The 22,369-nt window shown below is 31.0% G+C and overlaps 1 protein-coding gene across 1 annotated transcript in view; it reads left to right on the forward strand.

The window, feature by feature from the left end:
* Positions 1-22,369, forward strand: part of LOC129229476 (lachesin-like) — a 453,429-nt gene that overhangs the window by 402,072 nt on the left and 28,988 nt on the right. Inside the window, exon 3 of the mRNA XM_054863793.1 lies at positions 21,303-21,513. Within this exon, the coding sequence (XP_054719768.1) occupies positions 21,303-21,513 (211 nt within the window). The remainder of the gene's footprint in view (positions 1-21,302; positions 21,514-22,369) is intronic.

Raw genomic sequence — 22,369 nt, forward strand, 5'->3', positions numbered from 1 at the left:
CGCGCTATCTTAACTCGCAGGAGATTTGTACTTCTGTTAAAACGCTAAAGCAGTTTCCGTCAGCTTCTAATTATTTTAAAGACTAGCAGAATGTTAGGACTTTATGTTATGCGTAGGTCAAGCTTATTTGATGGTTTTCTTAAAAAGTTTTTTTTTTTTTAATCTGAGCAATTAATGATGTTTAAAACCCGAAAAATTAAAATACTAACGTATTCAATGGAATCTTGAAATAAAAAAGCTGTTGTGTTTTGAAGTTGTAAAAAAACATGACAAAACACAAATCATTGGAACACGTGACTTGGTATGTACAAATCAGAAAGAAAGTCTCAGAAATGGCAAGCCACAACAATGTCAGCTAAGCAATGAGTGATCTTGACGGCTCAAAGAATGAGTATTGTCCATTTTCCACGACAAAGCACTTCACCCTACCTTCTCGAAAGCAGGGTTCAATTTTAAGCGGATGATCAGTAAACATATGCCCATGCTTGTTAATGAGACAACTATACAAACTTAACTTTAGCGTGCATTTTAATGTGCGAAAAAGTCTTAGTGTCCTTTACATCACTTGCTTTACTCGTATTTTTCTGCTTTCGCAATTCTTATATTTTAAAAGCTGCTGCTTTTACGAAAAAAAGGTTCATCGGATAGCACGCGACGAAGGCGGAGTCAAGTGCCTTCTCGTGGAAAACGGAGAATACCTACTACTTTAAAAGCAACAATGACATTTCAATGTAAATTAACATATAATTTGTTCTGGAGGCATTTTGAATTGTGTATAAAAACAAATTAAACTTTCTTACATTGTGAATCTTCATTTAGTATGAGACTTATAATTTGACAAAACTTTATTGAAGTTACCTCTTCGATACAACTGCAGGTTGCATACGACTCCTTTTAGTGTGAAACATTGTGTCATCTGTGGAACCTCCTTTAGAATTGCATTGCACTTGAATAACATTCTTAAAAGTCCCATTTGATTCTGTATGGTACTCTTTTGCACCTCTTATAGTAATATTTGGCTCTCTCTGGTAAACTAAAATGTGCAATTGATGGCAAAATGGCACACTAAAAGGGGTGCCTCTGGTGCTGCAACGTTTCTTCATAAAAAGGTGCCACATGCAACCTGCAGTTTTAACAGTGAATGTAACCTAAAATATAGAGAATTCGGAAAATATATTTTCTATCACGAACATTCTTTTGCTTTTGCGTACCTTTAGTTAATCCTTAAAAACCCCACTAAATGGTGCATAATTTTGCCATTGTTCGATTTCATTCACTTGACGTTACGCTTAATTACTTTAGGCTGCAACAAATTAGCCCAGATATTCGGAGTTGTCAAGGATACGTTATTACTAGAAAACAAGTTGTGTACCACAATTTATTAATAACAACAAAAAAAGATAATTTGCGTTGTGTTTTCTCATCCAACAACGATTCCATTTCAAACATTAAACATTAATAGTTCTGATAATGCATGCAGAATGAAAATAGAAAAAAAATGACTGATGTTATCACGTATTAAAAACATAATGGGAGTAGGTCAATGAAACAGTAATTTTCTGCATTACAAAAAATGCACAATAGTGACACAAAAATATTATGTCGTTTTCAATCAATTTGTTTCTAAAAAAAATAGGTAGAAGTGGGTCATCGTCCTCCATCAAAAGCAGAATTATGGCGGTTTTGGAACTTAATTTTTTTCTCTCATAAATGATTCAGATTACTGTATTTCATACACTTCGGACTATCTTTTTTATTCTTATAGGTTAAAGCAAAACGATGAAATGTTATAATACCCAATTATTTGACAAGAAAGTATTTGCTTTATAAAATTATTTCCTTTAAAAAAATATCAATCTTTTATTGATCATTGAATGCATGCCATATATTATGTACAGATGTATCTCAAAAACGTTTCTACAATTTTAATATACAGGCATTTTTATCTTTGACAGCATTTTTTTTTTTTCGCTCTTGGCCAAAATATACATAGCTACCTGTAAAAACTGAAGAATTTAGTTTCACTATTTTTAGTGAGAGTGTGCACTTTCTTTGTATTAATTCTGACATAAGATTTAAAAAGAAAGGCATTTGTTTTTATGCAATAATTTATCTTCCTCTGCGTGCCCCAAAACCACCTGTACTTTTAGTAGATTACTCACAGAGTCTAAATAAAAACATAATTTTCTTAGTAGATATAAGGCAATGAGCAACAAATGGATGTATGAGAGGTTGTAAAGTTTTTGATCAAACCGAGTCAACATTTCAGATCCTAGATCAGATTTCATTAAATTTGAAGTCATATAGTCAGGTTGTATATCCAGCAACCACCACTTTCTGGCACTTTGTCCTGCTTTAAGGGGGAAAAGCAAGATTTTCTTTCCATTCAAAAACTAGTCAATGGTTTTCTCCAAACTTTAAATTTTAGTACTGTAAACTACCGATTATCCGCGGAATTGGGTGGCACAAGTGTTGCGGATAATCTACAAAACAGGCAAAAATAAGGGACAAATAATTTAAAAATTGTCCTGCCTCAAAAGCGTAGCTGTATTAATGTATAATATTTTCTTCATGCAGTGAAAATATATACAGTACGGTAAAAATGTTTTGTATTTTTAACCGACTTCAAAGGAGGTTATGTATTTGTCTGCGAATTTCTATGTACGTTCTCTAATTTATCTTCGACGCCTAGACCGATTTGAAAAACTCTTCTTTGTTTGAAAGGGTAGGCTTTCCAGATGACCCCATGGTAATTTTGTCTGAATCTGATGAGGGGTCTCGGAGAAATCAACGAAACTAAAATTTCATATGTTGTGGCTACTTAATCCAACTTGCGTCAGCCGAGTGATACGTCATAGGTCACGTGGCTTTGCCGTGAACGGTGCTTTGTCGTTTTATTGTTTCAGTTTTTAATATATTTAGTCTTCGATTCAAGGTGAATTGAAGACAATAAATCTGCCGCTCCTCCGACTATTAAATTTATATTTCTTAATAAATATATCGTAACTAATGTCCAATTTTGGAAATTTGACAAGTATGCATATTTCATGCATTTAATGCATATTTCATGACACCGTCAATTTAATTTACAGTTATCGCAATACTAATTAACAGATTTATTCGGAATATTTTATGTACTATGCTCCTCTGCTACTAGATGACGTCCGGACCGATTAGGACAATTATTTTTCTTTTTGAAACGGTATACTCCTCCTGGTTTTCTTTTGGTCATCAAGTCCGGCTATACGGGATTCTGGAGAAATCAAGGGAGAAATCTTCATTTTTTTCATACTCGCGCTTTGTTATTTGTTAATAAATAGCGTCTCACCTATTAAAACGATTTTATGTTTTTTTTTTTTTTGTCTAATAGATAGGGGTGATCTAACTTAGGTTCCGAACTTTTGCTTCACTAGTCCTTTAGAAAAAAGTTATGGGCAAAAAACAATAAACTAATTTAATTTACTTATGGAACGATTAAATACGAAACCCATTGTTAAAGAAAGTGCTATAAAACAAAGGTACTTTCTTTACTCAGTATTAAAGAAATTACCATAAACTATTAATATTAATCAGGGGTGCCCACCTCGGGGCTAGAGGGAGGGTAGGTTTGAGGGGTATTTTCCTTTTTTAGGGGGGCCTTGCTTTAGGGGAGTCTTCGAGGGTTTTGGGGGAGGGGTGATATATAAATACCGCCCCTATATTATTCATTAGCAGTCATATTGCAAATTTTGATTGCTCACTTCTCTGAAGCAAACTAGAAATTCATTTAGCATCATTCTCCAGCAGTATTTTGATCTTTATACATGCAACATCACAGAAGATACTCTGTTTCTAGTGTGGTGTTGATTTATAACGAGGCCAAGTAAAGATAAATGTGACTTTTATCACGAGTTACACGTGGTATTGCGAAATGTAAATTAATTTGGGAACCAATTAAAATTAACTATTACCGTTAAACGGTGCTAGGTAAATCGTATGCAAGTATGACCAATTATTTTTTACCTTTTAGTTCATCTTTGTTTGTTGAAGGTGGTTCTTTTTGTTTAAAAATAATTTAATGCACAACAAACTTTAACATCAATAAAGAACAAGTGTATATAATGTGAAGAAAGTACAATAGGTAAATAAAACACAATCAACCGAGTTTAAATTTACAATTTTTTGACAAGAAAAAAAAACAACGTTTGTTGTTTGCTTTTTTCTCCGAAAATACATGTTTCTGATTGTTAATTGACTTGCGGAAAATCCGCTCTCAGATGATTGGAGTTTACTGCGCTTACGTTCATTATTTAATCACTGAGAGATGTTACATTAAATTCAAACTTCGTGTAAAATAAGTTAGCAATATTGTTTCTTACGTTTAAAAGTCTTGTAAACAACATATGGGTTTTAATTTATCACTGAGATACTTTATACATGCGGTGGTATCATGAATTAACTTTCATTAAATTCAAATTTGCAGAATATAATTTATTTATGTGCATTTGAAAATACTAGACCAAACGCAACAATAAACGTAAGTTTCTGTTTTTTTAACAATTAAAATTTGACAATTACTTTATTTTACTTTGACAACATTTTATTATGCTGTCACTGTATCTATAATAACAAACACAAAAACAGAAGCAAACAATCACACGATAAGTAAATTTTAAAACATTATGCCTAAAAAAATAAATAAATAAAGAAGGTTTTCCAGTAACTAAAAGTTTTAAAATTAAAATTTAAGTAATAAATGACATGTTTGCTTATCCTTTTTGATTTACAGTAGTTTCCGTTTCACAAATCTGAACCTAAGAGCCAGACTGACGTAAGTCCAAAAATTGCGATTTCCTGTTTATTAGGGCATTGTGGGTTAAATGAGCGCGCATCCCATTCTTTGCTTGCGCCAGAGAATTTTTTTTTTCTCTTTCCCTGTTAAAGTATCATAACGTGACTTACGTCCTTCTGGCTCTGAGGTACAGAAATGTTTTTAAAAAAAAGTCTGTATCATTTTTGTTTCGGGTATGCCAGTCATGTTAACACTATTTCTAGCATATCATTGTTCGCTCACAACAGAATTTAGCTCTATTTGTTTTAAAACATATGAAACGTTGAAGTTAAGTTTCTAGTTACTATATTTATCATGAAATAACGCGCATATATTTGACATAATTTTAGTAATATTGACTTTTTTTTAACGTTTATTACAGATTAAAAATTAACGTTTTTTAACGTTATTTTAAACTTTATTTAAGTTTTTCTCTTACTGAATTCATAAGAACGTAAGAAAAATTCAGCCTATTTTTTTTTCAAAGTGTGTACTACCATAAGTGAATTATTATCTCATGTTGTTAGATGAAAAAAATACTTTATAGAATAAGACCATGGGCAGTAAAACCATAAAAAAGGCTAAGAAATGTTTACAGGCAATAATGTACGAAGTGTGTTTCTATTAAATTTGTACAGAGACTGTTTTCCTCTGAAACTAGACTTATTTAATTATTTTTAGGCCAAACAACAACTTTTTTATTTAATTTATATAAATAAATATAATAAAAACAAAAACGCAGATACACAGACACACATACTCTCACGCTCGAAATACAATTTGGGAATAATTTTCAGCTAATATTTCAAGAATATATTTGCATATGAGGTCATACAGTGACGCGTAGTTCTGCTTTTTGTTACGCCTTTAAATAAATATATTATGACTGCATATATTAAAAAAAGAAAAAAAAATCTATTGAAACTCAATATTTGTTTTTCCAGCAGAAAATTATATTTTTGCGTGACACATTCCGTGATGCCAATTTTGCGTTTATATGAGTTACAGAGTGTTTATTTGTACCAGGTAAATAAATTGAATGGATTATTTCACATTTCTTTTGGATGTGCTAAATAAAACATTACTAATCTCTTTTTCTGACAAATGCCAAGGATGCGATTTTTGTTGACTATGTCGTTACTTCAGATGGAGGAAGTATATTTGTAAAAATAGTTGTTGTGGGGGTTTCAAAAAATATCCTTTGATGAGGGTGAAATATCCTCTGATACATGCTTCAGTTTCTATTGATTTGGTTAATTATAATTACGTCAGCTATTGGGTCAATTATAATTATGTTTGTATAAAAAGTTTTTTTTTTTTTTTTTTTTTTTTTTTTTTTTTTGTAAGAATCAACAAAATTTGAAGTGTGAGTTTCAATAACAGAAAAACAAATCTAAAACAATGAAACGATGCACGGTCATTTATAAAATGTTTTAAAATAATTCATGTCAGTTAAGACCATATTAAAAGCAAAATTGCATGTTTCTAACAAGTCACAAATTCTTAATTCATAGTCGGAAAATTAAAGATATTTTATTTTGTTTTTATTTTCATTTCATAATATTCAATTTTGAGCATTTTACTTAAACGTTAAATGTGTTTCAAACGTAGTAAGTTTAATGTCGTTTATATAAGCAAATCATTTTTTGAACAAGTTCAGTTATTTTAACTTTTATTCATCATTTTGTTAAATGAATTAACTATTTCACATTTTTTAGAACAATTTTTAGTATGCATTCATACACCGGCAACCCGGTTGTCCTATTCAGATACTGCAGTTTCGTCATTGTTATGGACTCATCAGTCCGAAATGGGGAATAACTGAGCTGGAGGCAGATGTCATCTGCATCCTTTTCCTGACTTGTGAGTCCAAAACCTAAACGAAACTGCAGTCTCGGGATAAGGATAACCGGACTGTCGATATATTGCACGTAGTTCTGCTTTAGCCCCATCTTAATGGCAGTAACTTATTGCTTAATTTTTCTTTTGCTTAGTTTTTAAAAGTGGTTAAACAAATAAACATGCAACATAACATAATAAAAATGTAAAGTAACTTTTTTTTTTCAACTAGAAAATTTTAACAAAAACTGTATGAATGAAGACGTTATCAAAGATGGTGAAAAAAAAATATGTGTTATTAAATATTGCGTTTTGATTTGTTTCAATTACGCCTGCAAAATTTACAACACTTCATGTAAAAATTAAAACGAAAAAAAACCTTAAATTCTAATAGAAGTCGATTATTTTCTGGCATATTGATCGATACCTTAAAACTTATATAAAAAATATACAACAATTGTGTGTTTCAGGGGGACAAATTTTTGACACTATTGGTGTTACAAAATACACACCTTGTAGCCCTTTTAGTAACAGTTATGCAAATTTGCGACCGAATTCAACTTAACCGTTGAAGTATATTTTTATAATTTTCTTGAAGAAATTGTTTAACATTTTAATGAGGTGTTTAAAGACACTATCTAACATTTTCATTATTAGATAGTAGAGTAAATGTAAAGAAGAAAGGAAAACACCTCTATATCCATAAATAGGTTTAGGATTTGAAATCCATAGTTTAGCATACTTTAAGCGCAAAACGCACATAAATGTTAAGGAGAATTGTTTCTGTTTCGTTACTTACCGGTAAACAGAAAGATGCACGTGAAATAAAAGTACCTATTTTTCAAAATGGAATACCGTAAAATAACACATAACAGGAAAATAGTTATCGAAATTTTAATATTTTACTTATGTTTTGCACTTAGAGCAGGCATTAATAAATAGAGGGAGCTAGTCGTATCATTGGCTAAGCAAAAGCTTTGACAAAAAGCTCAAGTCACGTGATTTAAGAACGACAAATGGTTGAAACGCTTTGCGTGAAACCAGCGAAATCGACCTGATTTCTGCCCCCCCCCCCAATGCTTTTCCTTAAAATCTATCACATAACTTGGGATCTTTTCTTCACGAATGAAAGTCTGCACTCCATCCCGTTTATATCTTCTTCATGGTTTTATATTGTCTATTTTTTGCTAGGAAACAGTTGGTAAAGATGATGAATAAAAAAAAAAAAAACAACTTTTGTTGCAGTAACAGGAAATATCCACCGTTGTTTAGCACAAATAAACAGATTAAAGAATACACGTGTTTTGGGGTTTCAAGGAACCCCTTTTTCAATTCAAAAGTGTAAGCTTTTAGATGTAAAGACACCCATCAAAAGCAAAAAACGAAACTAAAAACTTTTACTGGGTGTCTTTACATCTAAAAGCTCACACCTTTGAATTGAAAAAGGGATTCCTTGAAACCCCAAAACACGGGTATTCTGTAATATGTTTATTTGTGCTAAACAACGTTGGACGTTGGATATTTCATGTTATTCCTTGGCACAAAGATATTTATTTTATTGCTGTTGTTGAAGTGTTTCTATAAACGTCTACTATAACAATGTCGATTCAATTCGCTTGTAAGAATTTCAGTAACAAAACTACCATTATACAAAAATTCGATAACATTAATAGCAACATTAGAGTAAATGCAAAAATGGTGAACTAAAAAGTTTAAAATTCCTTTCTAATAGAAACATATTCAATAATACTGCTTTCGAATGAATATCCAACTCAATAATTTAGCCAGTTTTTTTGGGTAATTCCATAAAATCTTTTCGTACATGTCTCAAGTAAAAAAACCTTATTTACTTAATGTCATAATCCACAATACCTAGATAGAGTGGAATTCTTCGAGGAAATCCTGGCGCCATAAATGTCGAATTTATAACTTTATTTTCAAACAGATTTCATTGCATTTTATTGAACAGACACGGTCGCAGTTATCTTAAGCCATGCCTTTGCATTTCAAACATACGGAAAACGTGACGACAATACGAAAAGATGATTTTCATTTGTCATTTGCATAAATAAAGTCGACACTTATAAATTTCCGTTGTACATTCGCAACGTGCTGTTGGAAATATTTCGCTTTGAAAACATCCTTGCATATTTCCGTAAAATAGCTTTTGAAGTTGGGTAAAGAAATTACGTCTTACGTGCTGAGGAATGCTTTCAACAAGAAATTATTGGTTGCCTGATGGGATGTGGTCGATTCGTATTAAATAGAAGTTGTTTCGGTTTGTTTTCCATTTTTCTTAGCTTTGATGGAAATTGGGAGCCACATTCAGAAAAAAAGGAATTATGATTTTTGTAACGTTTTCAAAAATTATTCTATTAGATTTATATTAAGCAATTACTCACATGTTTTCTCGAGAAAATTATATTATAAAGAAACAAAATTGTCGATGGTAACTTAATTGTTATTTCCAACTTCTCTAGCATTTAATATATATTTTAATAAATAATATACCCTTAAAGAATAGTATTTTATTTTAATACTAGTGTTACCCGTACGGCTTTGCTCGTAGTTGAAAATTAAAAGGTCATTCGGTTCGCTTGTATATTTACAAATAATGAATAACGAATTTCTCGTCAATTGGCTATGTTCATTCGCTCTCCCATTCCACGTCATGATAATTTCGTAATTTACTCGTCCATCTTATGACAATTTTGCTCCGGAAAATGTTCTTAAAATTGGAATAGAAAAAGAAGAAAATAGAATTTTCGAAAAATCGCTTCGAGGTGCACACTTCCATGTTACAAGCTAACTTTGTGCCAAATTTCATGGAAATTGGCCGAACGATCTAGGCACTATTCGCGTCACAGAGATCCAGACATCCAGACAGAGGGACTTAGAGCTTTATTATTAGTAAAGAAACCAAAACTAGCGCCATGAAAAATAAACGCCTTTTCATTTGCAAACTATGGTATAACGCAACTTAATCATGAATGTAAACGGAATATTTTATAGATAAAATGGTTACCGTCCATCAAGTGAAATTCACAATTGTTTTTCCTTGCACGGACTACAATAAGCTATATTTACAATAATAGTAGATTGTAATATTTACAATATTTCACTGGAGCTTCCAAGGGCTTTTAAAAGCATCCAGTGAAACTTTTAATTTGCCCTTAAATTATATGAGTCATATTTTTACTCATATCATAAAACGTCTTACCTAAAATCGCTATTAAAAATTTTACCTGCAGAAAACACTTCCGCAAAAAGGAATCAAAAATAAATTTGTTACTCACTAATTGCAGAGTTCTTCGTTTACGCAATCACATTTCCTGATTTTAAAAATAAGACTCGCGATCATAGGGTTTCAAATGTAATGAAAGACAATCAATGAAAAAGCTGATCTGTTTGATAGAGTAAGATAACGTATTAATTTATCTAAGCTCAATTTGAAACTCAAATGGTACTAATCCCAGAAGACTGAATATAATATTATGATCAATGTTACTATTTTATTCTTATTCATGAAAGTGACAAAAAAAATGTATCCCCATGCACCATTTCTTACTATTCCCAGAGAAAAGGAGAGAAAAAACACGCAAACTCACACAGAAAACTAAAAACGGCACACCTTGCAATAGATTACGTTCATGTTGTTATTTATGCGTAAATAAATACGTATTCATCTTTTTTTTTTTGCTTTGCATCAACTAGATTTCACTAGAGAACTTTAAACTAGATTCAACTCAGAATTAAAAAAAAAAAAAACATTGGTTTGTTTGTAATAGCTGAAGTGTACAAAGCGAAAATAATAATAGCGAGCATTAGCAACAGATAAAGATTAAAATTTTTTTTATCCTGCTTCGATAAAGGTTTCAATTGATTTTTTTCATCACATAGTTTTTCAAAAAGTTAAGAAACTCAGTTCTTTATTGAAAAAAATCGTAAAGCATTTAACGATTTATCTATGTCACAAAAATAATTAGTAGAAATACGTACTACTGAAAAAACGAAAATTATATAGGCATTAAGCTTTATATAATTTGCTGTTGATTTTTGGAACATTTTTTTTGTTTTGTTTTTGTTAACTTTATTAACCATGGTTTTACTTTTAAAACCATAGATTTATTAACATAAATTAGATCATTACTGCCTTTCTCTGAATTCTAAATGTCAAGCTGAAAGATACGTACTGAAAAAAGTTCTATAAAATTATAACATTTCCAAAGTGAGCATAGTTTCAAATTTTGAATAAAACTGCAGTATAATACTTTTATGCATTTAACGTTATGAAATTCTAGTTAAATTTGAATGAAGTTGTGTTCCAAATTCAAACTTAAAAGTTTTTAGAAAATGAAAGTTTTCCTGTGTAATAGTTTATTGAGCTACGAAGTAATTGACTAAAGAGAAGAGTAAGATTGTTTTCGAAAATTATTACTGAATTACTGGACTCTCTTCACAGTAGCGTAATAGATGTATCCGTAGATTCCTAATAGATTTATTTATACATAAAAGTACTTTTCGCCAAACAATGTTTATTCTCTTTCATAGCGCTTAGCTTGCAACCATTCTACCATTAATAAATTTATTCTGTGTTAATTGATTGAGACACTCAAAGGTCTTTCCGTTTCTTCAAGTGATAGACTCTCTGCTGTGATGTGCATACAAACTGATAACAGGCTTTTACGCTAAGTACAACGCAATAAAAGAAGCGAACGTACTCTCTGCCTCATCAAATTATCTCTCTTTTGCAGGACAAATCTTCTCTGCAGAGTAAGAAGAAAATACATGTACATTAACGTCAGAAACAATTCCCTGTACTAAATAGATGTCAAGCAAAATGCTAAATCCTATTTTGCGTCATTTTGGTTCCCTTGAGTATGAAGATCTGCAAGGAATTAAATGATATACCCATTATAAACTATATATATATATATATATATATATATATATATATATATATATTCATGTGTGGGTGTACGTAATTAAATTACTGCTGCAATGTACGTTTTCATACATCAATTGTTATGCAGAGAAAAAATTGCACCTGTTTTGATTACTAGGTAGAAACTTTTACCACGCCAATTAAATGCTATTAATTTCATAAAATTCCGAAATTAGGAGGTTCAAAACGAGTAATTCATTGCATAAGGCGAGGTTTTTCTCATTCAAAACCGTGACAAGCAAAGAGATGTAAGAGCTAAAATTAAATATCTAGAAATAACCAGTGAAAATGTATGTCCAACCTCTCCTCTGTTTTGGGGCAGAAGTTAGTACTAGTAGTCCTGGTAGGTGCTGCTATACAGCATGATGTAGAAAACTGAGGGCCAGAAATTTGAACGCGTTTTATTGAAAAATTAAAAATGTCCACTTTCACGCCTTCACTTTTCACTGCCCCATATGTATTTTAATTTTTTATGACACGTGCTATATTATTTATCTTATTTCCGTAATTCAAATATCATTTATGCATAACTCGAAGCAATTTGAATCTGTTTAGGACAACGCTTTGCAATAAGTAAAAATAAATAGCTTTATTGTTTTCAACTTCATGCTAACTTTAATGAATTCCACTGCAATGAGATGAACTTTTTTCTCAAATTAATTCCTCGCACAGCCTGATTTTAACATTTAAAACTAATTACTTTAATGTCTCGATCGCTCAATGCAGACACCAAAATGGCTCATTAAGTCGACCAGCGTAACAGCTGCCTTAATGATTTCTGAAATCACATCACGGATTCAGTTTGAATTAGAGAAAATTATCCTGCATATCCTTAATGTAAGAATAACCGGGGATACGCGTGCTCTGCATGCTTTACACTAGGGCTTAATGATATTAAGCACTTAAGCAGCTGTCTGATACTTCTTTGTACTAGTGTAACGTTGGAATGTGTGAAGAATCAGAAACAATTCGAGAACTCAGCCGCAAACCTACTGTACGATAATTTAAATATTGAAGTGTAACATAAACCAGAATTTTTGTAGGTGTGCATTTCTAAAATTTAATTACAAATTAAGTTTAATTACTTGCTGAATAGAGCAATAAATGATTTGTTTTTAGTATTAAAATTAAATAGGTTACATTTTTTGTCTCTATATCTTGTCCAAACGTAATGCATGTTGTATGACAAAACATTTGGAAATATAAAACAGTACAAATAAAACTGTTACCTTTTAAATACAGCTCAAAAACTTTTTTTTTAATGTAATTTAAGCATTTAAGCTCAAAATGCAACTTTCAATCAGAAGCAATAATTGAAATTATAAATACTGACCGTTAACTAACTTTTTTACATGGTTGATTCTCTTTAACAAAATGTGTAACATAAAAAATTATTCCTCTTCAAGGTTTCATGTTCAGTATATAGATACAATTATAAACAAGAGAGTTACAAGTACACAAAACACTCCAAAATATTATAAGCTTAATTTACGGATCTGATAATTACAAAAAGTGTGCGTATAAATCTGACTATTTCGTTTTCCTTTCTTCAATCAAATTTTACCCCGCCCCCTTTACATGTCTCTTTTTCAAACTTTTCCTTTTTTATCATTTTATTTTAATACTATATTATTTTAATATTTTATTTCAATTGTTTTTATTGATTTTTTTTTTCGTTTTTAAACAAAATATAAAGATTTATATTTTCATCGTTTGATTCTTATTTATTTCTATAAAATTGACAGTTAATAGTTTTTTGCCCATGCAGGTATTACCAAGTATTTCCTTCTTTCATATATCCTTATTAAAGTTATGGCAACACTTTTAAAAAGGAGAAAAAGTTGTTCACTAAATCATCACTTGAGTTTGAAAGCTAATCATCTACTAAGAGTTTTTAATGTTACCGTATCCTTAAGTAGCAGTAGTATTATGATATACCAATGCAATTAGCAAAGGAAACATATATGAAAATATTTTTTTTCTTAATAAAACGTTTTGGTATAGCTGTAGACTTCCATAGAATCTAAAGAATGCTCTTAGCATTAAAAATGCCGTTGCTGTGATAACATATTTATTTCTAGCATAAGAATCTTCACAATTGCTTTTTACATATTCTGAAGAAAAATACTTTTTTGTCAATAGCTTTCTTTAAAGTAAAGCTTTTCTAAGTGAGGTGGTTGCTTGGTTATCAAAAAGATACCAGCCAAACAAGATAGACAATTTAAAGGATCTATCCATATTTTTGAGGAGCAGAAGGTGGGAGGAGGTTCTAACGGAAGTAGGTGTGATGAAAGAGAAGAACAGGGAGGATAATAGTTTGGCAGATATTTGGCGGGTAAACTGCTTTCATGGGAACCTTTGGCGGGTATTCTGCAATCATGACTTTTTAAGGCTGAGGGTTTTTAAGTTTAGGATCAAAGCTTCATTTTTGCGGGGAATGTTTTCTTGGCGGTCAATTTTTTACAGCAGGGTTGTTTTTGCTGAGATATTACATCTTTTTGCATTGATATTATTCATTTGTCTGCATTTTTAGAATTGAGAATTTGGAGTCATACATTTTCAATTAAAACAACGTTGTTTTGTATTTTAAGGATCAATAATGACAAGCTTAATTTTAGGTCATGTTATTTTCTGCCCAGTAAGATATTGTTTTTGTTTGGCGATAATTGGGCCGTTTAAATTTTATTGCAATCCTTGTATCCTCTCTGTTGTAAAGAAAACTGCGTGGATAATAAATATTATATTTTAAATTATATTGTTTTCAAGTACATTTTACAACTTCGTAATACACTATATTGAAATTTATTTGACGGATTATTCAACATTTTCAAGATGGTGTTTTTTTTTTACGCTTTACAGCTTGCGGGTTATTTTAATTTAGCTTTTTTAGCTTTTCAGTTTTTATTTAATGACTTATTTTCTTAAGTCGTGGATTATTTTACGTTTTATAAAATAATTGCAATCGTTGGGTGATTTATCTTTCTATTGATGAAATTCTTTGTCTTGTTTAATACCTAGTTCTGTTAAAAGTTCATTAAAAAGACAAATAACGTATGTTATGACCAAGCAATAAAAAAAGAAAGTCATTAAATATTTTAAATTTGAATGTGTCAAAAGATGTATATGCAACTGTACTCAACGTCAAATCGCGGATATCAAATTTGCCACAGCGACTGCGCATGAGCGCGGACTTGGCTCATTTGAAAAGTCTTGCTTAAATTAATTGCAAAATTTTGTCTGGTTACAAATTACTGCAAAACACGGATATACACACACATATTTCATATATTTTCAATTTATAATGTGTTATGTTTGTGAAAAATGCATTAATTTAGAAAATAAGCAAACCAATAAATAAGTGCTATTTTTCGCTTTCAATTATGATGTTAGATGTATCATTTGCATATACGTACAGTTACATATAATATGTCACGAAAAATATTCTAATGGTTTAACCCCAGTTTCGGCGACATTTAACATTTCTTTCCCTTTAAATATATCAAAACTGGAAAACAGGAGGGAAGGAAATTTCGTATCGCTGAAACTGGGAAGGAGGGAGGGACTGTATTCTAATGGCATTCATTAATTTGTTCCTCTACTTAAATATAAACAAACAACATGGAATCTTAAAACCAATGAGATTAAGTCCGCGTTCATGCGCAGTCGCTCTGGCAAATTTGTGATATCCACGATTTGACATCTAGTTACAATCGTTTAATCAGTTTTATTAGTCTTGATTGAATTTCATTTCCTAAGACAACTTTTGAATAACTGTTAGATCTTAAGTCTGTTCTAGCCTTGGAATTGCAGTCAGAGATTAACAAACCCTATTAGCTGAGAGTAAGTACATATGAATTTAGGGAAAATTAGTGACTTTCAAACTTTAATTACTCCAGCCCATGATGTCTTTGGGCGTTGAATTTTTGTTCATGTTCTCAATGGTTTCCCAAAAATATGTATACAAAATATCATTACCATAGCCCCCCGGTGGGCTGCTACAAAACCCCGGGAAGATAATTTGGGGGGGGGGAGTAAAAACAAAGGGGGGGGGCAAATGGCACAAAAGGCGCATCAGTAGGGCACAAGGAATGTGTGTGCGGAATTTCAGCTCGATTCCTCTTCTCGTCTGGGCTGCAGCCCTGTCAAAGAAAGCGAAAACTGTTTTTAACAGCAATTTTCTAACTTGAATTCCTCCTCCCCCTGATGGTCCTGAGGATTGCATTTTGGTTTACGTCATCAGGGGCTACTAGAAATTGAGTATAAAAAAATTAACTCCAAGGGTCTTCATGGGAGTGAGATACAGAGGGGTGGAAAACCCAGAAAACCCCAACTTGTTCTGTCATGTAAACTGTTCTTAGTCGCGTTTATTTTCTTTCGTCTGTCTTGGCGGTGGGTTTGCTTTTGTTGGCTGCTGACGTTTGGTTTTCTTGGCTGCCGGGAAGGTCCCGCGTCCCGTGATTCTATCTATTTATTTATTATCTTACTTGCTAACTATTTAACTTTACAATGCTTACCTCATTCTAACATTTTGATTGAATTTCTGCTACTTGTTCTTGATCGCGTGTTTTTTTTTTCGCTTGCAGTAAGTAGTTAAAAAATGTGTCAAAACTCAGGAAAAATTGTTTCGGAAAGTTTCTTTTTTCTGCATTATATTATATCAGTATTGACTCTTATCAACTGGACCGTATGAGAGAGATATTCTAATATTATAACAACACTTTCCAGTTTTTCCACTTCAATGCTTTAATCTTCTTTACTTTTAGCAACGTTTTGAAGCTTCAACTTTTCCTACAATTATGCCTTCTGCTAAAACTCAGCCCGAACAAAAGGTTGACACGTTGCACTTACAAAACGGAACCCAAAAGGGTCATAAAGTTCCAACTCTCTTAAGTTGGATAAAATTAGATGTTCCTTCCCACCTCACAAAAATATTCTTAATTCCAGGAAAGGAAAGATCACGTGGCAGAAGTCAATTCAGACAGAAGAAGCAGAAGTCGGTGGCGCCAGTTATAATGCCAGTGGAACCTTTAACGAGTTAATGCGTCTCTGTATGGGACGCTTGAGAGATTCTCGTAAATTGAAAGGATTAAGCTTCTAGCTCAAACTCCTCTCCAACACTAACATCCAAACATCTTAACTTATCTTGTTTTAGTGTACAACTTTCTTCAGTCTCAAAATAATTTTGACCACAAAAACTGAGGAGTTTGTTACTCTCAAAAAGGTCTACGTCTTTTGATTAAAAATAATTGCTATATTGCTTGGTTTACGGCATTTAACGTTATTATAAATTATAAGTTATAACTATACAAATGCCAGTTTTTGAGTCTTAAAATTACCATACCGATGATATTAAAAAATATTTCCAAATAAAAAAATAAAAAAAAAAACTCCGAAGCATTGGGGAAAAAACAATTACATAAACTTAACTGCGACTGTAGTGTACGGACCACAATTTAGAGGAGCATAATTTAATATACAGACACAACTATTGGAACAGAATGTATGCAAACATACATTAAGAAAGGGTTAATCGGTTTCTTTTAAGCTATGTGATATATTTTTTAAGTACGCGTATACTTGATTTCTTCAATAAAATTATACTCGAGTTTTTTTTTTTTTTTTCTCCAAATGTGAAAGAAAGCAGAACGTATTTTTCAAAAACTCGTTTCACATTTCTGTGAAAAGAAAGAAATGTTTATATAGAGAGAAAACATTGTTACTCGGATTTCACCATTTAATCAACCTTGAATCCTTTGTCACTAGTTTTTTTTTTTTTTTTTTTTTTTTTTTTTTTTTTTTTTTTTTTTCAGGATGTGTGACCGACAGTCAATTTTAGCTGTCTATCAATTCATTTTGGACTTTTTTCCAAAACATATCAATACAAACGTTTTTCTGTCGATAGAATATGCAATACATGAATAAATACAAACCTCATAACCACGAATGGTTGAAATATTATTTGCAAAACGTATATAACGTTCAAGTGTGACCCTATCCTTTTGTTAAAGATACGAATATTTTAAAATGGATCTTTACTGGTTTAATTTTTTGTCATTTCGTCGTTAATCCTATATATTGCCTACTCAAGTCAAACAAAAAAAAAAGTAAACATTAATTATTTATGCAACTCAGTAAGAGTTAGCAGCAAAGAACTCCTTTTACGTTTTTAGAATTTATAGTATGCCGTTGAGGACGTTTTGTAACATCAGAAAAATCATGCATGCCTTTTTTGTTCATTAAACTGATTGACTGATCGTAATTGATACAATTAATTGTATCGACTACATAAATATGTGTAAATACATAAATGTGTGTTATTAATGGTATGCATGAAAACTATGTTCTGATCGCATAAATATTCCAGCATCAACCTACCAATCAATTCTATTTGTATATCTGGTTAAGTCGTCTAGGACAGTCTCACTCAATCCAACCCTAGTAGTCAAATGAGTATTTAGTGCTACGTTGCGGTTGTAGGTGACGTAGAGTCTTCATCAGCATTGTGATACTTTATTTTCTGAAGTTACAGAAGTTTTTATCCCGTAAAAGATCCACGTTTGAAGACTTTAGAGAAAATCTTTCTTTTATTATTAAAAAAAGAAAAGTTTTTCAGTAGACAAAGAATGTAGCGGCTGAACGAGAGTTGGTTGAAAAGATTTTTATCAAATATTAGGCATGCGCGTTGAAAATTCAATATGGTTAGCTGATATTGCGTAACCCAGGTAAACTCAAAATTAAGGGGAAAAAATAAGAAGAAAGCACTTATGAGCTGCATAGGTTAACAGAAAAAAAGAAACGGTGCAATGTTCTTTTTTTTTTTTAAATTCCTCACCCCCTCTCACTCGATGGACATGCCTGCATGAGCAATCGCATCTCTATATGCTCTGATTACTTGTTTTGCGATCCAATGCTTGTATAAATTATTGTTTGGCAACACAAGCTATTCTTGTTTTGAGTTACGAAAACTTTATTATTTGAAATTAAAAAGCAATATAATTGCCAAAGAAATAAAAAATTTAAAAAAAACGCATTAAATTCAAAAAAGTATCATAGGAGTCATTTTTTATTCATCTTGATAATGTAATCCTTTTGAAGAAATAGCGGTAGGAGTAAAGTTTGAAAAATGTCCATTAACGTTACTCTTAAAATATTTTTTGCGTGCTGGTGCTAATTTCATGCTAAGTTGAAACATCAAAGTCATGTTCTCGGATTCAGTTTAGTTATCTGTTTAGTTAGTTTTTCTCTGTGCTAATAAGAGGTTTTCAATAGGATTAAAATAATATGGGTCGAGTATCTCATCCGAAGGTTTGCACATTTAATTTTATTCACAGATATATAGTGAGCGTTAACGAATATATTTGCCTTTTTAATCACTTTTCTGACGAATCTTCTCGAACTTACTAGTTGAAAAGTACTTTAAACTTAAATTTCGAAAATATCAGTCAAAGAAGAACATTGAAATAATAAAGAATGATATATAAATGGAAGAAAAATATCTACAATGTACTAAGATTATTGGTAATACGTTTTAAAACAAAATACGTGGAGCAAAAATATTACAGGTAAAATCACTTTAACCCTCTGGTAGAAAGATGTTTTCTTTCAACAAAATATCTAACGAAAAACAGTTAAATATTTTCAGAAAACAGTTCACTATGTCTCAAAGCATTATCTTTATTTCCCTTCGTTCGTTAGTCGAAAGCCTGCGGTTTGTTGTATGTTTTTTTCAAAAAGAGGTTCTTTATCTAAACTAATGATGCTTTTCCTTCAGTAAAAGTCTAATAAATGTTCAGTGTAACCTTGTTTTTCTTTCCTTCCTTCTGCAAATTGTATTTCTTTCTGCACATATAAGTTAATCTTTTTGTGGTGGTAAACAAAAATCGCTTAACAACATAGCTTTTCAATATTGCTGCGTAATGTTGGTCAATATATTTTTTGGACAAACTAAATCAGATGTTCATCGTATTAATGTTACGTTTGGAAAACAGAAATTTATTTGTTACGTGGCAATGCAGTTAAGAATAAGTTGGCTTAGTAGTTTAATTCCATCATCAAAAATTGATAAACTAATTCTATTATATGGATAAGAGATAATTTTATTCTATCCTTCACATCTAATTATTTTATTTTCATTTCCATACTTTTTTCTTATTGGGGTTTTGCTAGTAAATTTTATTTCGGTTTTTTCTGGGATAAAATTACTACACAGAATGGTATTTATGTAATTAAATATATTTATACTATATTTGTAATAATAAACTGAAATATATATAGTTATCATTAACGCATTTATCTACGATGTGTACGTAAGCATTCGATATTTCGGCAAAATAATGTAAAATATATAATGAGAAAAATAAAGGAAAAACCCTCTCGGAATTTTACAGTTTTCTCTCTAAAGAGCTTTAATTTAATCATGAATAAAAAAAAAGTTTCAGACTACTTCAGCCTCAAAAGATTTTTGTTCTGTATAAATTATAATATTTAATTCATTCCAGAAGGAGAAGGGATACAAAGAAATTTACCGTAGTAATTGCAGTGTTGAGACAAATAGCTCTTGTGACTATGTACAACAGCTGTTATAAAGTATTTTGGCGTCAAAATTAATGTGTTTTTAAAACATAAAATTGAGTTATCGTTGTGTTTACTTTCAAAAGAATGAACGCTAGTTTTATTAAATATCATACAAAAAACCTTATGAAAAAATGTTTATCACAGGTGATACTATGCTCTATTATCTTCAATACTTTATATAACAATTCGTTGGGCCAAAAAAATCTATCTAAATGATGTCTTTACTTAATTTTGAACTGTTGTTAAATACCAAATTGTCCTCTAACGTGACATCTAAGTCTTCAGCAAACTGTGCGGTTATTGTGCATTTCTAAAAAGGTTTGTTATGATTTAACATAAATAAAATTTATCACAATGCGAAAGACTATTCCCTAGGCACGTTTAATTCGTCCAGAAGTTGTAGGAAACGAAGCTGACAGAAAAGTTGTAATTTAAAGCCGGGGACAAAACCTACGTTTTAAAATCCTTCCGAAAAATATATTTAAAGGGTATTTCTCGGACTGAGGCCACTAAAATGAGCTGGGCTACGTTGACTCAGTAAGCCACCGTTATCACTTGGAATCCTCACGCATAAACATTTTTCGGGAAACATATTTCACGTGGTGTGATTGTGTATCTCTAAAAATATACTTTAATTTTTGTATATGCTTAATACATTTTTAAAAACACTTCTTTTTTATTATACTTTTGTAAAAACTGATTTTTTTTCTATCTTGAGATAATAGAAAATCATTCTTGTTTAACCATTCTTATACCAGTCATTTTTTACTTTGCTTGAGTTTGTTTATTTTTGATTGTGTTATTTTTAATTAGTTATTTGAATCGTATCAACTCCATTCAACTTTTATTTACTTTCAATTATTTTAAGTGGTTGCTTTAAGACAAAAAAAAAATGTTTTTTCAGAACAAAAGTGCGAAAATAATCAATAAATGTTCTAAAATGTTTCTTCAGATTAAAAATACAAATAAAGAACAAATGATATCAAATTTAACAAAGCATTTATTTTTTTACATAAAACTTTCCCTGAACTGTTAGCTTAAATGTACACTAACCTATTTCTTAAAATTTTAAATATAGATCACATGTTTTATTGAACAGATTGTGCAACTAAATTCACATTACGTTCATTTCAGGTTTCTTGGATCCGCCGTAAAGATCTTCATGTGTTGACAGTAGGAAGGTTTACTTACACAAGTGACCAGAGGTTCCAGACAATTCATTTGGAAAACTCAGATGACTGGACCCTTCAAGTGAAATATCCTCAGAGAAAAGACGGAGGTGTTTACGAGTGCCAAGTCAGCACAGTTCCAAAGATGAGTCATTTTGTCTCACTTGACGTCATTGGTTAGTACTATAAATGTCTTTTGTTCAATCCTTTTGAAAATTTTCTATCTACAGTACCAAAACTGTTGGTGGTTAGAACATTAACGTTTTTTATCTAGTGTTATGACTTTGTAAAAATTTGTAATGAGTTTCTTATTCGTAGTCTAACAGAAACTCAGATACTCTTTGAGCTACCTTTTTATGCCATTTTTTATCTCATGGATTTCTTTCTTTTACATTACATCGTGTACATCATAAGCATAAGTTCATGTGTGGAAGATTAAACATGGAAACTAATCTGTATTTCTCAAACTGTTTATTCTTATTAATTATTCTTCAATACGCTAAAACGTAAGCATACACACTCTACAATTTGTTATTTGTTGTATTCTCCAAACTGATTAATAACTACAAATTATATAAATAAAATGTCTATATAGAAATACATGAAGTTTGAAAGAATGAAATAATTACTAAATGTTATCTCCAAAAGCACTGCATAAAACTAAAATCTTACTTAAGACCACACTTATTCAAGACTAAAAAAAAGGAAATATTTGCACACAATATCAAATTTATCCAAAAAACTTCAATCATCAAAAAGCATGAAATTATATATTGAGTCAAATTCATTTTCATTTGAAATTTGCTTTACTTCTCCGAACTCTTATTTTTGAACTAATCCGAAAAATTGTAAACTTTTGCATCAGGTTTAGGAGCGTATTTTCAAATAATGTGTCAGGCAAATGCAGTTATGCTCCGAACAAGATTTTACAACTTCCTGACACATTTTCTTTTCTCCTGGTTCCTCCCTCAGAAAAATGTCAGGAATGTTGGGACGGTGAATGTGATGATGTCATCACATAAATAAAGTAGA

The sequence above is a fragment of the Uloborus diversus genome, chromosome 1 (genome assembly GCF_026930045.1).
Source record: "Uloborus diversus isolate 005 chromosome 1, Udiv.v.3.1, whole genome shotgun sequence".
Classification (NCBI taxonomy): Eukaryota; Metazoa; Arthropoda; class Arachnida; order Araneae; family Uloboridae; genus Uloborus; species Uloborus diversus.